Source organism: Maniola hyperantus, chromosome 15 (genome assembly GCF_902806685.2).
Source record: "Maniola hyperantus chromosome 15, iAphHyp1.2, whole genome shotgun sequence".
Taxonomy (NCBI): Eukaryota; Metazoa; Arthropoda; class Insecta; order Lepidoptera; family Nymphalidae; genus Maniola; species Maniola hyperantus.
The window spans coordinates 4,681,959-4,698,420 of record NC_048550.1 but is presented as its reverse complement, the minus strand read 5'-3'; the positions used below and the strand labels follow the sequence as shown (position 1 = coordinate 4,698,420).

The window sequence follows — 16,462 nt, the reverse complement described above, 5'->3', positions numbered from 1 at the left end:
GATTTTGATGAAATTTGGAATCAGGATAGTTGGCATCTTTGAAACAGATACCAAACCTATTAAGGTTGAAAGAGGTTAAAAGAGAAATATTTACGAACAAAGTTGTGAATTTTACATAATGTTTTCTTTGATAAAGTCAATAATTTTAGACACTTACCTTCTGCATTGTATATGTTGTTCTTTTTCAGTATCAACTCGAATTCTTTCGCAGACTTCCCTTCGGCTGATATTGTTTTTATACCAACCTGAAATATGTAACACAAAATTTTTAACAACTCAACACCAGGAATTTTACTTTCCCTGTCTCCAGTCTCTTAACCAGACTGCCAATAAGTCAAAATTTATTTATTTAATGTAGGACAATAGTTATATATATGTCTATTATGCTACATCTGGGATTAACGCCGGCAGTTCAGGTGACCGGCCTGCTCGTTTGCTCGCTATTTTTATTTTTATAAAACTCGTGTACAATTGAAACCTGTTGTTCTCTTAACCAGACGGTAAAATCCATACTAATATTATAAATGCGAAAGTGTGTCTGTCTCTGCTAGCTTTTCACGGCCCAACCGTTCAACCGATTTTGATGAAATTTGGTACAGAGTTAGCTTATATCCCGGGGCTTACTTTTCATCCCGGAAAATTGATGAGTTCCCACGGGATTTTTAAAAACATAAATCCACGCGTACGAACTCGCGGGCATCAGCTAGTTCAATATATAATTCAAGCAAGAATTGGATGTAGTCGGGCAATGCTCGGATGGCGTCTGCTGCTGTCAGTCAATACCACAAACGTCTTCGTTGCGTTATTTTGGACAGAGTACAGAAATTCAATACACAAACTGCAATACCTTGTTCAGCAAGTTCTGAGGCAGCAAGAGTTTGATGTAGTCTGGCAACGCTCGGATGGCGTCTTCAAGTGAGCCGTTACGCTTCGCTTCTTGCAGCTTGTTGCTGTCGGTCGAGACCACCAGCATCTTTGCTTCCCCGTTTTGAACAGAGTACTGAAATATCAACAAATAAAAAGCTTATGGAAGTTTCTAAACTCAAAAATATAACCACCAATGTGCCAAACATCATGTTAATAAAAAACTGGTCAAGTGTGAGTCAGAATACGTATACGGTAGGTTTTCGTAACCGTCACAGTTCACGACAGTCGGGGACCTTCTAACAAAACATCGAGGCTTCGACGTCATTGGCAGGCGTCAAACGTTGGTAAATTTGACGCAGGTAGCCCTAAAGTAGCCCTATTTTTCTTTGATTTATGTCTCCATATTTGACATATCGTCAATTCAGCATCAAACCGAGAGTTCCCTCACTCTAGTTCACTCTGTAGCCCTGGTAGATGCTAATTCTTCGACATTCATTATTTTTAGACAAACAAACAGATATGATCATCCACAGATAACAAACTCCAAACCCCACGTAACTGCACAAAATTCTACGGGAAATCTTTTACAGTATATGTTGTACAACTGTGGAATGCTCTGCCCAAAAATATCCGGGATTCGAAATCCTTGCCCATATTCAAAAATCGTCTTAAAGAACTATACTTATCGATGCCATAATAGTTAATTTATTCGATCATAGGTATAATATGTATGTCTATTATAATAATATATGTAGGTATGTAGTTATATATATATATATATATTTCTATTATGGATTTTGTATATATATTAATATTTATAATAGTTATGTATATGTATGATAGTTATGTATGTATTACTGAAATAGTTAATTATATTATATAATATTATACTACTTCGTTTTTTTTTTCTGTATTGCGTGTAAGTACTATCCAACACATCTAGTTTCTCCTTTCACCAAAGGTTGCCTGGAAGAGATTGCTGTGAGCAATAAGGCCGCCTTTGCATACAATAATTTTGTTAGTTTAAGTTTCTGTAATAGTTATGTAATTTTTTTTGTGTGCAATAAAGTATTTCTATCTATCTATCTATCTATGCTCTTTGCTTGGTTTTCAGCCCGATCTTTCCAGTAGTTTGAGCTGTGCGTTGATAGATCAGTCAGTCAGTCACTTTTTTTTCCTTTTATATATTCAGAAAAAAGAAAAATGTAGCTGCTAATTTACCAAAATATCATGTTGCTTAGTAAATAAAATAATATGTACCGATTTTCACGATAAACAACGATAAACCGCTACCTAGTGGGTAGATAGATGGGGTGGGCCTCCCAATGCAACTGAACAGATACTTACGGCAAGCGGCAGATGTTTTCGCAGCGTCTGCTCGCGCTCTTCTGCGGCCGCTATAGCAAGTCGCGCCGCACACATCTTTCGGTCGCAGCGGGCTGCCAGTTTCTGCAGTAAAAAGTTGATATTCAATACCCATTTAGTAACCGCAGGATGAAAGAGCTAGCGCGCACCACTGTGCGGTGAGTTGCGGTGCGTTTTAAGATCCCCAAATTTGAATTTTAATCTATTAAAATCCGATGCGAAATTAATTCCGCGCGCGCTTCTACGTAGTTCTATAGTTCACAGATTTTGCGGGGAAAAAAAACGTACGGAAATTTTCCGTGCTGCGCGCTAGCTCTAACAGGTAAGTTCATTTGACTGCGGTCTCACCGGGTTGTAAGAGACGATGTGGAAGCAGGTTAACCTAGAAGAGGTATGCTACTCATTCCTCTATCTTAACTTTAATTCGAGGTTCAAGGCGCGTTCTTTGTTCAGACTTAAGTTTCAGTTAAAATGAGTCTGATTTATGCCAGCTATATAACGCCGTCTCATTTTAAAAGTATATTAAGTCTGAGCAAAGTCAAAGTGCGTTTTTTTTTAACTTATAGACTAGCGCTTAGCTGCAATCAGACATGGTGGCAAGTGATGATGTAGCCTAAGATGGAGTGCGCTTGCCTAGAAGATGCCTATTCACTCTCGAGACTTGAAGGTACCCCAACCATATTATAATTGGAGGGGAAAACTGATGCAGGAAGGATGTTCCAAATAGATCAAATTGTGGGATGCCCCGTCGGCGTCGCTCACGTCCGCATTATGTTTCAAACCCCAGAAAGCGTATTCAAATGCCATACGATTAAATAGAATAAATAGATCAAGATAAAATAGATAGTTGTAGCCCACCTGCAACTCCTGCAACGCGTTGGTGGCCGCTTGGCGCAGGGTGTAGTTCTGCTGATGCAGCGAGGCCGCTTCACGACTACGCCGCTCCAACGACTCCTCTAAGGCCAGTCGTTGCTCGTGTGCTGTGCGCAAGCTGTCTTGCGCCACTTCCTGTAAGCATACACACACTTTATTAAAGAGGTAAAATTGCTCAAATTATCCATACTAATATTATAAATGCGAAAGTGTGTCTGTCTGTCTGCTAGCTTTTCACGGCTCAACCGTTCAACCGATTTTGACGAAATTTGGTATAGAGGTAGCTTGCAACCCAGGGAAGCACATAGGCTACTTTTCATCCCGAAAAATTTAAGAGTTCCCACAGGATTTTTAAAAACCTAAATACACGCGTACAAAGTCGCGGGCATTAGCTAGCATTTCGACAAGCGAAAATTGAGAGGCAAAACTTGTGTGCTGCTTTGTATAGAAATACATGGAGAGCATTTGAATTGATGAACGACCGCGACACGCGACACTGCGTACAATTGCGCTATACTCGTGTCACACAAACTCCAAAATCTACCTATAGCGACTAGGATGTTTCCCCGCAGTCCAGTATCGCTATCAAATTAATGTGTGCATGTGCATAAGCAGGCGCTGCTCGCCCACGAATATCTTCCACGACGCGGTTGAGCCCTGAAGTCTAGTCAAATATATACTGCTACCAACCCGTAGTTACCTGTTCGCCCACGAACATCTCTCTCAAAGACTGACCTAGTAAAATATTACTAAAGGTAAACCGCTGTCGCTGCACGCTCGTCGCTTAACCAATCAGTTAGTGTCTGCCGGCAGTGACTGACGTGAACGCTGGTTCGCACGTGATATAGAATAATATCACGTGCGAACCAGCGTTGACGTCAGTCACTCCCGGCGAACAGCGGCAGACTAACTGATGTTTGATTGGTTAAGCGCGCTCCCGCCCCGCGTCCCGCAGACGATCAGAAGGTTTACCTATAACCTAGAGTTACCAGCCGGCAGTTACCTGGTAGTTCCTCTTATCGCTCAGCAGCTGCGCGACGTGGTAGTGGTCGGGGTGCTTCCCGGCTGCGAGCATCGCTTCCAATGTGTGTACGCGCATGAGCAGGCGCTGTTCGCCCACGAACATCTCCCAAGACGCGGCCGCTTCCGCGCGCGTTCGCTCCACGCACTCGCGCAACGTACGAAGCCGAGTCTCCAGTGATGCTTCACGTTGGACTGCCTCCTGCAAACGCAACCAAGGAATGTTCTTCTATATAATATGTATATATAAAAGGGAAAGCTGACTGACTGATTGATCTATCAACGCACAGCTCAAACTACTTACTGAACGGATCGGGCTGAAATTTGGCATGCTGATAGCTATTATGACGTAGACGTCTTATTATGACGAAGAAAGGAGTTTTGAAAATTTAACCGCTAAGGGGGTAGGGGGGGGGGGGGGTTTGAAATTTGTGTAGTCCACACGAAGTCGTGCATGAACTAGTCAAAGATAAAATTTGACAGCGATTTTAAACTTCCTCGTTTTTAATACGCATTGCTAGAATATGGAATGGAATCCAAAGAAATCTCCCTCATATATGTATATGGTTAAAAAATATTCTTTGTAATTAATGATTTTCTGTTAAGAAACATATTACTAAGTTATTTTAAAGATTTCTGTAGCGATAGTAACGCACTAATGCTCTAATAATAATTTTTGCATATTTAACTAATCTTTAGTCAAGGAAACATTTAAAACCTTGAAATAATTAGCATTTTTTCATTAACAAACTATATTTTAACATACATAGTGAGTGGTAATCATCTCTATTGTCTAAATATAAATATAAAAATAAATGTATCTTTGTTTGTTAGACCCTTATGTGTCCCTATACCATTTATACAATTACGGGAAGGTTTCTGATACAATAACACACAAGCGAACAACTTATTAACAAGTATGTAGTTTTTAATTTTGAATAGGCCCATGAATAAGAACCCACATATTATGTCTAAAACTAATCTGTTGGGCATACTCTGACAAAAAATAGTATTTAGGCTTATCCATACTAATATTATAAATGCGAAACTGTGTCAGTCTGTCTTTCAGCAAGCTTTTCACTGTCAATTCCTTGAACCGATTTTGATAAAATTTGGTACACAGATAACTTGCATCCCAGGAACAGACATAGGCTACTTTTTATCCCGGAAAATCAAGTTCCAATGGGATTTTTAAAAACCTGAATCCACGCGAACGAAGTCTCGGACACCATCTACAGTTAAGTTCATAATCACTACCCATATTATAAATGCGAAAGTGTGTTTGTTTGTTGGTTTATAGACTGTTGATTTGTTGATTTGTCCTTCAATCACGTCGCAACGGAGCAACGGATTAACGTGATTTTTGCATGGGTATAGTTAAAGACCTGTAGAGTGACATATGCTACTCTTTTTACCCCGGGAAATCAAAGACTTCCCCCGGGATTTTTAAACCTATATCCATGCGAAGTCGCGGGCATCAGCTAGTATATTTTATAGTTCGAACACCTTACCTGTACAAAATTATTGAGCTGATATAACTCTTTGAGGTTGAGTGGTGTTGTCATGGTGGGGTTGAACGACGATTTTGCCTCCTTGCCGTCCGGATGGAACAGTTTAAGGAGGGCCACCACCGGAGGAAACGTATTCTGAAAACGTACAATTTTGACCTTAAAAGAGGCTCAGTTTGAATCAAAGATGATGTAATGATAAAAGAGCGTGGATATGACTTGCAACTCGTTGCAGCAACGCGCAGGATTACAATAGCTTGTATTTATTCATGGTATAATATTGTAAATCGAATCTTTGAAAAGAGCCACCGCCAAGTTTCTTGCTGGTTCTTCTCGGTAGGAAAATCATTTCGAAGCAGTGGTAGATTGGCAGTGGCATTTGACGATTCAAAAGTACTTCATCATCATCATTATGATCAACTTATCGCCGGCTCACTACAAAGCAAGGGTCTCCTCTCAGAGTGAGAAGGGTTTTGGCCATAGTCTACCACGCTGGCCAAGTGCGGATTGGCAGACTTAGTACTATAGTACAAAAGTACTTATAAAAGTTTATTTGAATAAAAATATTTCTATTCTATTCTATTTGTAATTGTTCCAGGCTTTATGTCGTTACTTGTACAATGTAATCCATACTTCCTCTATGATAATAACATTATAATAAGATTAAATATAATATAAGGTATTGCTTATTGTTTAAAATTAAACAGAAAAAATATTTTAGATGGCATTTTTAAACAGATAAGTTATACACGTACATCGTACTGAGCACGTAGATCTATCTCTGAGAGATAGTTTAACTATTTATTTATCGATGATAAGAAAAAGTACATACCTACATATTACATTTCTTTGTCAAATTGCTTACTAATTCTGCCGTGGTAATCAAGAAGTCAGTAAATCAGATTTTTAAATTTTTAGGGTTCCGTACCTCAAAAGGAAAAAAGGAACCCTTAACATTCTTCTAGTGACATGGCGATCTGGATTACCATTACGAAAATTCATCTCGGGGCAGAATTAGGTAAGCGAATTCAGTAGATCGTCTAAGACAAAAACATCGCTATTGATGAAAGATAAAGGTAGTAGATGTTGCAGTCACCTTATCCGCGATCCCGGCATTCTCAACAACAGGAATGCCAAACTGAACCACGTCCCCGGAGAACACTTCGTGAGGCTCCTTCGTCAGCGTGCATCGGTTGTTGTTCACGAACGTGCCGTTGCTGCTTTGGTTGTCCTGAACAAACAAACAAACAATCCACATTTGTTTACAAATATTTTGAGCAGGGAATGGTATTGATTCTGAGCACAACTAAATTTTAGAGTATTTGCATTCACTTCTTGCTAATGAAATATGAAAAGGACAGACACAGCTTGACAGTTTTAAATTTGATTTCTAGAGGTGTCAAACCTCGTGACAGCCAGTCGGTTTTAAAGTAGCGTACACTAAACTTTAGAGTCTTTAAATGCAAAATTCATGTTCCGTCCTTTTTTATCAATATTAAAAAGAAAAAGATGTACGTATCATGACGTCATCATAACTTCAATACGGTAGGTACTCTGTGCAGAGCATTTTAATTAAGACCCCTAGAGGGCATTTAAACCAAATCGGATTGGGGTCAAAGACTTCACGATTCATCTGTTCGCTTTACATCGATGTTAATCGCCGACTCAGTCTGGTATTCCATCCTCTTTGTTCGTCAATTTGGCGATCTCATTCAGTCTAAACACTTGAAACTATGTAGGTAGGTACGCAACCTAATTTTAAGCTTGATGTAATGTCTAAATATGTACATACTATGTCTTTCGAGCTATAGAACTTACAAACTTACTATGAATTTCATTAATTCATTTCATAGTCAAAAATATTGTTTTTATAATAATTAGACTGCGACGGTGTAAGTCCGTTTTACTAGATGTTATATTCGCTAATTCTTGCTGAGTAGGAGAAGAGCATACTATTAACTCTTTATTTAGAGGTAGGTGATAATTTATGTATTAGGTACAGGTTGGCAAAACGGAACTACAAAAGGTATTTATTAGATTTAATGTTTCTAAATTACCTCATTTGGGTGAAACAATTATCGTAGACAAAGTGGTTGTAATTAATTAGGTGCATTGTAAACAAACCAATAATGTAAAGTTTACGTAGTTTACGTAAATGATAGCCTTCATTTCGCTTCTAATTCGACGGCAGCCTTACAAGTATGAATAGGGTTGCCGCATATCCGGTTTTCCCTAGGACAGTTCCATTTTTCGTAGGGTTTCCTAGTTTCTGCAACCTTAACTAAAGGAACATTATCTGGCGTAGTTTAAGTGCATTAAAAAAACTTTGTTTTAGAACAATTACGTTACTAATCAAAAATTACAATAAGGATAGAGTAATCTATACCTAATAATGTTTATACTCGTAATACTAGTTTAATAAAGTGCAATTTTTTTCTCAACTCCTCTTCTGAATGGTCGAATAACACCAATTATAAGTTATATCGGTCAATTCTAGGTTATATTACTATAGTATAATGAATTGACAGTTACAACGAATCTACAAAAGGACCATTAGAAATGATGCAGATATACACCGAAGACTGCTGCGACTTTGTATAGTAATTAATGGTACCTAGACCTTGTGGATTCATCGTCAAAAGAGCAATCTCTCGCAACCAAAACAGAACATCATTGTACGCGTAGGTTGTGAAATACTTATTTTTTACAACCCTTTCATCTCGCTGTCCGCCTTTTCCTGAACAATTTGTCACACATATAGTATAAAATAAAACCGTTTCGCCCCGTTTGTCTGTATCTACGCTTAGATCTTTTAAACTACGCAACAGATGTTTGCGGTTTATTGGTTTTCATCAATAGAGAGAGTTTTCAAAAGAAGGTTTAACGTATTGTTTAATATAATATGTCGTTTTATGTTAATTTGTTGGAATATGACAATAATTGTTCAGGATGTCGGAAGAAATCGTGCTGACTGAGAGCTTTCATCGAAAATGCTGTCTTACTCTTTTAAAATGTAACAAAATAACCACACTGACACCACATTAATATCTACATTGCAAAGCGAAGCCGTGGCGGATCGCTAGTCTTGTTAGGTACAAGCAATAGCCAAATCAACAGGCAACAACAATGTTTACATGGCGATCGCGCGTCGCCCATACGGTGTAGCGTTACATCAATTAAAAGGATGTTAAACCTGTTTCAATTTGGCACGGCTCAGTACTTGTGTAACACGTCAATACCGTAACGTGCTGCGATGACTTTCTGCTTTTTGTCATTTAAGACCCGTAATTAAGGGGGTCTGACAACTAAAGTGAATGGAGACTGTTCACCACACCAATCAGAATGATTACCTACTGTAGATAGATGATGCTGATGATTTAGTGTCAAATGTTCTGCCACTGGAACATCCGATTGAAATCCGGGCCCGACAGCCGACAACAGGGAACGGGCTGTAACATTTCAATACCGTAACGTACTGCGATGACTTTTCGTTTTATGACATTTCGACCCGTAATTAAGGGGCCCGGCAACTAAAGTGAGTTGAGTGGAGACTGCTCAGCACACCAATCAGTTTATACAGAGATGCTGTAATAAAATTACCGCCATTTTATCAATTATCTGCCCCCTTAGCATAAAGATTGTAATTATCACATAGGTACAATCGCAATAATAATTTATGGTATTCTTGTTAAAAGTGTCTATGGTAAAAGTCCGAAAGTTAGAGTACCTACTTCGGCCACATTATGAGAAATAGCAAATACGACCTCCTTCAGCTCATTATTCAGGGGAAAATAGCCGGCAGAAGACGACCAGGACGTAGAAGAACATCGTGGCTAAAGAATTTACGCCAATGGTACGGGAAGAGTACCCGATCTCTTTTCCGAGCAGCAGTGTCCAAGGTGCAAATAGCCCTAATGATTGCCAACCTCCGATAGGAGGCGGCATTTCAAGAAGCAGAAGATTCTTGTTGGAACTAAACCTTAATGAGAGAGTATCAAGCTATGGCAGTAGGCTTCATAATTGTTTTAATTTATTTACTATGATCATAGTTCTAATGTTTTTAATTAGGTTGAAATAAGGGGAAGGAAAAGGGGTGGATAATACGTTGACGGATGACAGAAGTGGGTGGAAGAAGAAGACATGTTGTGCCGACCCCACGTAGCGTGATGTAAGGAAAGGAAAAAAAAGAATTAGTAGTTCGACGTTAATTAACTACAAAATCAGGCCACTTTTGAGATTTACCATTTTTACTTATATTTAATTATAGATAGAACAATAAAACACGATTACGATGCATTATATCATTATTTACAGCTGATTATTATTATCAGTCAACGTCTGTAAACATGAAGGAGATTGAACTTTTCGAAGTCGGAATGAAAATGAAAATATCATTAAGGCCTAATATAAAATCCGTTACAAGTGATTGATCACGAGGAAACCAAAGCCAAAAGATCGCCCACGCCCATAGCTAAAATTCGATAAGATAATTTTTTATCAGGTCTTAAACACTAAACACACAGAAACGGGGTTGGAGTGGCCCGGAAACTTTTGCGTATTAGATTTTGAATGAAAAATGTCACATGAATACCACTTGGAGATCTTTCCAACCTGAACATTTGGGCAATTTTTTTATTTTTATTTTAGACATCTCTATTGCTAACCAGATAAAAAATGAAAATATAGGAAACTGTATAAGTTAATTGAATCAGTGATTTCATAGATATTACATACATAAAGCAAAACTATTACATAGTTCATTATTATATTCCATACTAAAATATGCGAAAGTGGGTCTTGTAGGGTCTGCTAGTTTTTCTTGACTAAAAGTACAGACAAAGCTTGCAGCCTATATACGATACGTATACGGATATTATAGGCTACTTTTTTATTCTAGAAAATTGAAAACATCCCACGAAATTTTTAAAAACCAATATTCACGGAGATGAACCATCTAGTTAGAAATAATTTGTCTATTTCATCGCGGTCATATTTTATGGATTACTAGCTTATGCCCGCGACTTCGTCCGCGTGGAATTAGGTTTTTTAAAAATCCCGTGGGAACTCTTTGATTCTCCGGGATAAAAAGTAGCCTATGTCACTCTCCAGGTCTTTATCTATAACCCATGCAAAAAATCACGTCAATCCGTTGCACCGTTGCGACGTGATTGAAGGACAGACCAACAAACAAACACACTTTCGCATTTATAATAAGGGTACTGATAGAAACATGACCTCCAGAGTCCAGTGTATGATGTTACATACAGGTACCTATTAGCAATGAGATTCAAAGCCTCAAATCACGAATACGTGTAGGCTACTTTGATTACCTATGTAGAGCTACTAAAAGAACTAGAGCATTCCGTGTTGACCCATTGTTCTCTCGTTTACATTGATTTCAAGGTGATCATGTATAGGCAAGCTGTCCATTAGTTTCTCTTTACAGGAGACATCTTTGGTACAGTTATCTAAATAGGTGTGTTATTTTAATATTTTAAACAAGTGAATTTACAGATTATAGTATTTTTGTCGCTTCGTGAGATAAAAATACTATAATCTGTGAATTGTTAGTTGTAAGTTAACCTTTTTAGGGTTCCGTATCTCAAAAGGAAAAACGGAACCCTTATAGGATCACTTTGTTGTCTGTCTGTCTGTCTGTCAAGAAACCTACAGGGTACTTCCCGTTGACCTAGAATCATGAAATTTGGCAGGTAGGTAGATCTTATAGCTGACATTTGGGGAAAAATCTGAAAACCGTGAATTTAGGGTTAGATCACACAAAAAAAATTAAATTGTGGTCATGAACTAATAATTAGTATTTTCAACTTTTGAAGTGAGTGACTATATCAAGTGGGGTATCATATGAAAGGTCTTCACTTGTACATTCTAATACAGATTTTTATTTATTTTTATGCATCATAGTTTTTGAATTATCGTGCAAAATGTCGAAAAAATACGACTGTAGTACGGAACCCTCATTGCGCGAGGCTGACTCGCTCTTGGCCGGTTTTTTTTTCTTTTTGTTTGTTAGTAGCTATTTGTATAAGTTTTGTTTTTGTTTAGTTTGTTTTGATAAGTGTGTTTGTTGCGCTGTAGTTAATATTGTACCACCTAATCGCGCATGCCACGTCCACATCTAGTAGACACAATTAACAACTAATATTTCTGTATATCTATTAACTTGTTATCATACAATAATTGTAGTCAGTTTTGTGGACTAATAAAAAAAAAGTGTGTCCGTCCGCCACACTTGTTTAAATTAGTGTGCTAGTTTATTTTACCGGCTCAAGTGCTGAACCAAACTTAGAATTAGGTCTACCGCCTTAGTTTGACAGATCACACACCAGATTATCTTTCAATTTTCATTCATTTCAATTCTGGTACCGTCAACACATTTAATTTTTTTAAATACAAACATATAAGTCAATTTCTTGATTTTTTTTTAATTGTATAAACCGATAGTAGGACTATCTACCAATTTTTTTTTACATAGGTATTCCAAGTGCATGAGCTATGATTTTTATTTTCTTTTAAAAAACGCATGTCAAATCAACAGAAAACCATAATTTTACTGGTTTTTAGGGTTGCATACGCCAAAAAAAAGGAACCCTCATAGGATCACTTCGTTATCTTTTTGTCTATCTGTCTGTCAATTCGGAGGAATCATAACCTATAGGTTACTTCCCGTTCACCTAGAATCATGAAATTTGGCAGGCAGCAATGTCTTATAGCACAAGTTAAAGAAAAAAATCCGAAAATCTTGTATTTTCGGTTGTATGGTCGGTATGTATTTGTGGTTAAATCACAAAAAAATCGCGTGGAATTAGGTTTTTTAAAAATCCCGCAGGAACTCTTTGATTTTCCGGGATAAAAAGTAACCTATGTCACTCTCCAGGTCTTTATCCCATGCAAAAAATCACGTCAATCTATTGCACCGTTGTGACGTGATTGAAGGACAAACCAACAAACAAACACACTTTCGCATTTATAATAAGGGTACTGACTAATCACAACAAGATGGCGCTGTCTGTCATAAACTTGCTCATATTCGTTTGAGATTTCTTGTAAGATAGTACAGGAACCATTCGTGTGCGATTCCGAATCGCGCTTGACAGATTTTTTATTTCTTCTGAATGTTGCGAGCATCAGCTTGCACTTTAGTTACAAAATAGCCAACATTTCGCACTAAACACTAAACAGTCTGTCCTCGCTAAGACATCGATCTCTGACCTGCGACCCAGTCCAACCCTTTAAAGCTAGAACTATAAAAGCAGACAGCTGTTCAGTTTATGACGCAGGCGACCCACTAAGAGGCATGAGCTAGAAATTCATCAGTATTTAAAATGGTTTGCGAAGCGAATTGGAATTTCAAAACATGGCTACTAATTTTCTTGTAACTTCTAGTATTTAAATTTTAAATCAATATTTTAATTTTAAACAATTTCAAGTAAGTAGTCGGGTAGAAAATGTTCCCAATTTAATAAATTTGAGTAAAAAACAGTTTAATAATTAAGAAAAAGTTTTAAACTGTCGTGAGTTTTATTCATTGTGGATAGTAGGGAGTTTGGATTCGGATTTCAGAGGCCTACAGCTTCCAATATTTTGTAACCTACTTGCGTATAACTTTTATTAGTTCCAGCTGCTTAAATAATTCTCGAATCCGTAATTACTTGTGTCACAAAAGTTCTTCTAAAAGGTAGCTACAAGTATTGAACAAAAAGGCTGCCTTTCATACTTCACATTCCTTTTTTTCTTTATTTGAAATTTTTGAAGTCTGAATATTTTGCGGTTCGTAAAGTGCAAAAGAACTTAAATAAATAAATATAAAATATCTAATTCATATTTATTTATCGACAAAATGCACTCACACGGATATCATGCACAGAGCATTATAATAATCCTCCTGCCTTCCGCCTCAGGAAAGTCTAAAAGTCATTTGTGGGTATGGGTATTACCTTTTATAATAAAATCCCGCAAACTATTTTGGACTTACCTTTGTACAAGTTTAAAAATCTATTAAAAATATGCTCCTGAAAAAAGCATATTACACAATTGAAGATTTTCTAAATGATAAAAGAGCGTGGAGCTCGTTCCAGCAACGCACAAGACTGCAAATACTATTTTATACATGGCATAATCTTGTACCTATATCAAATATTTGAAAAGAGCAACCGCCGAGTTTCTTGCTGGTTCTTCTCGGTAGGAAAGGCATTCCGAACCAGTGGTAGATGCATCCGACTATTCGTAAGTACTTGTAAAAGGTTATTCGAATAAAAAAGATTTTTATTTTATTTTTATTTTATAAGGTCACGCTCACAGGAGTCCAGTCAGTGTTCTAGATTAATAAAAATAATCGCAACTACTGTACGTGTACTTTGATTTAATTAGTACTGCGCATTATCCTCGCGATCCGGTCTAATGTACTTAATGTTGATATCATGATATACATATTATTATATATTATACGTACAATAATTATACGCACTTAAAAATCGGTTATTTTTAGACGTGCCTAAATTACAATAGTTAAATGCAATACTACCATATAAATAGACTATACATATTTTATAAATATTTGAATGTCAAAAGTGACCGATTAAATTGGAACTCAATAATATATTATAATTATCACCCTTACATATTCAGATTAACAAAGGATACAAACAAACAAAAAAAATAAAAACCGACTTCGTTACACAAACACTAAAAATTGAAAAATAATTTAATTTATTACCGATTATATTATGTATACAAGAGTTAATATAGTTCCATAATAATACTTTTTGGTGCCGGTGCCAATTAGCTTTAGCTGCGCGAATCGTCTAGACTTCATATTTGTATGGGACTCCACAATGGCACCTCATTGGCACCGACCCCAAAAAATATTATTATGGAACTATATTAACTCTTGTATACATAATATAATCGGTAATAAATTAAATTATTTTTCAATTTTTAGTGTTTGTGTAACGAAGTCGGTTTTTATTTTTTTTGTAAAAATTTTTTATTTCACAATTTTTAGTGGCCCCATGGAATTATGCTATGACTGGTTAAAAATCTACTGTTTACTAAGCTTTTACACTGATCGCGAGCAATTTACTCTTATCCGTTGAGGAGTTCCAGTATCTATCTTCGAAGATGTTCATCAGATCTTCACCAAATTGAAATGGGACCAACTTTGAATTATACCCTTTCAAACAAAAAAAGAATTTTCAAAATCGGTCCAGGCGTTTTCGAGTAATCGGGGAACATACATAAAAAAAAAAAAAAAAAAAAAAAAAAAAAAAGATTCCGACGAATTGAGAACCTCCTCCTTTTTTTGAAGTCGGTTAACAAACTATTGATTGAATATTATTCACCAATCTTCTACCTAAAAGTCCTAGAACATTCAATAAATTCTTTAACTACTTAAAAGAGCTTCTCTTTTGATTCTGGTCAAATGGTCTGTTCTTTTCTTTGGTATCGAATCCACAATTTATTGTGCTTTTTAATTTGCCCATTTTTAAAAGTCTCTCACGTTACTGACAAAGAATACCGTAGAGTATATGTACCCACAAAGCATACTTTCCGAAACTTCAGAAACTAGGCAATACGCCAAAAAAGTTGATAAGTAGGTAGGCAGTTTGATGTTTTTCTATATAAGAGATACAAGCTTATGCCCGCGACTTAGTCTGGGGCTGCACACAAACCCCTATTTTAATACCTTAGGGGTTGAATTTCCAAAAATCCTTTCTCAGCGGATGCCTACGCGCTACGTCATAATAGCTATCTGCATGCCAAATTTCAGTTCGATCCGTCCAGTGGTTTGATAGATCAGTCAGTCAGGCAATTTTTCCTTTTATATAATACTAGATGATGCCCGCGACTTCATCCGCGTGGATTTAGGTTTTAGAAAATCCCGTGGGAACCCTTTAATTTTCCGGGATAAAACGTAGCCTATGTCCTTCCCCGGGATGCAAGCTATCTCTGTACCAAATTTCGTCAAAATCGGTTGAACGGTTGAGCCGCGAAAAGCTAGCAGACAGACAGACAGACACACTTCCGCATTTATAATATTAGTATGGATAATACCTACATTTTAGGTTATACGCTCATTTTGCCATTTATTTGAATTTTCTAACTTAGTATACACAGTATATAAAACCGAAAGTAAAATAATACATGATTACTATAGCTAGATCTACTTCGCAGTACCGTCGCGTTCTACGTGACGCGATATGTAGGTTTAGAGATTTCCAATGTAACTTAATTTATTATTACTTTGTAACTACAATTTTGGTACATGAAAAATAAAAATAAAATAAATAGGTTCAAAAATGGAAGATAACCTACAACCTTAGCATCAAATATGCTTATTGCTTTGGCCATAATATATTTGCTACACGTTATGGCAATTAAATACACCATATACAGAGGAATTGGGTTGTCAAGTTGGCGATTAACATCTGTCGTAGGCGTTAAAAGCGAGAGTCGATTTCTTACAATACAATCACGTAATACGCCCATCATCTCTCATAACAGTAGGTAAGGAGTGGTCATTTTAATTCTATAGCACATTGGCCTTACAAGGTAAACTCTAATTAGGTTATATTATACCTATGTATAGTGCTAAGTTAAGCCAATTTGTGCTTGATTTAAAATATCAGAAGACTAGAATACAGCCCGCGATTTCATCCGCGTGGATTTAGGTTTTTTAGGTTCCGTACGCGTGGGGTGCCAACGGGACCCTATTACTAATACTCCGCTGTCCGTTCGTCCGTCTGTCTGTCTGTCAAATATAGGTAGGATAAGCAGATATTTATATAAAAAACTTTTTGTTAAATAGGTAT

The 16,462-nt window shown here is 36.9% G+C and overlaps 1 protein-coding gene across 2 annotated transcripts in view; it reads right to left on the bottom strand.

The window, feature by feature from the left end:
- Slmap (Sarcolemma associated protein) overlaps positions 1 to 16,462 on the bottom strand; it is a 30,468-nt gene that overhangs the window by 9,395 nt on the left and 4,611 nt on the right. For both annotated transcript variants that reach the window (XM_034975930.2, XM_069503681.1), the window contains exons 4-10: positions 6,730 to 6,864; positions 5,637 to 5,771; positions 4,109 to 4,327; positions 3,091 to 3,240; positions 2,215 to 2,316; positions 848 to 1,000; positions 158 to 245 (exon numbers count right to left, since the gene is read on the bottom strand). In XM_034975930.2, coding sequence (XP_034831821.1) covers positions 158 to 245; positions 848 to 1,000; positions 2,215 to 2,316; positions 3,091 to 3,240; positions 4,109 to 4,327; positions 5,637 to 5,771; positions 6,730 to 6,864 — 982 coding nt within the window. The remainder of the gene's footprint in view (positions 1 to 157; positions 246 to 847; positions 1,001 to 2,214; positions 2,317 to 3,090; positions 3,241 to 4,108; positions 4,328 to 5,636; positions 5,772 to 6,729; positions 6,865 to 16,462) is intronic.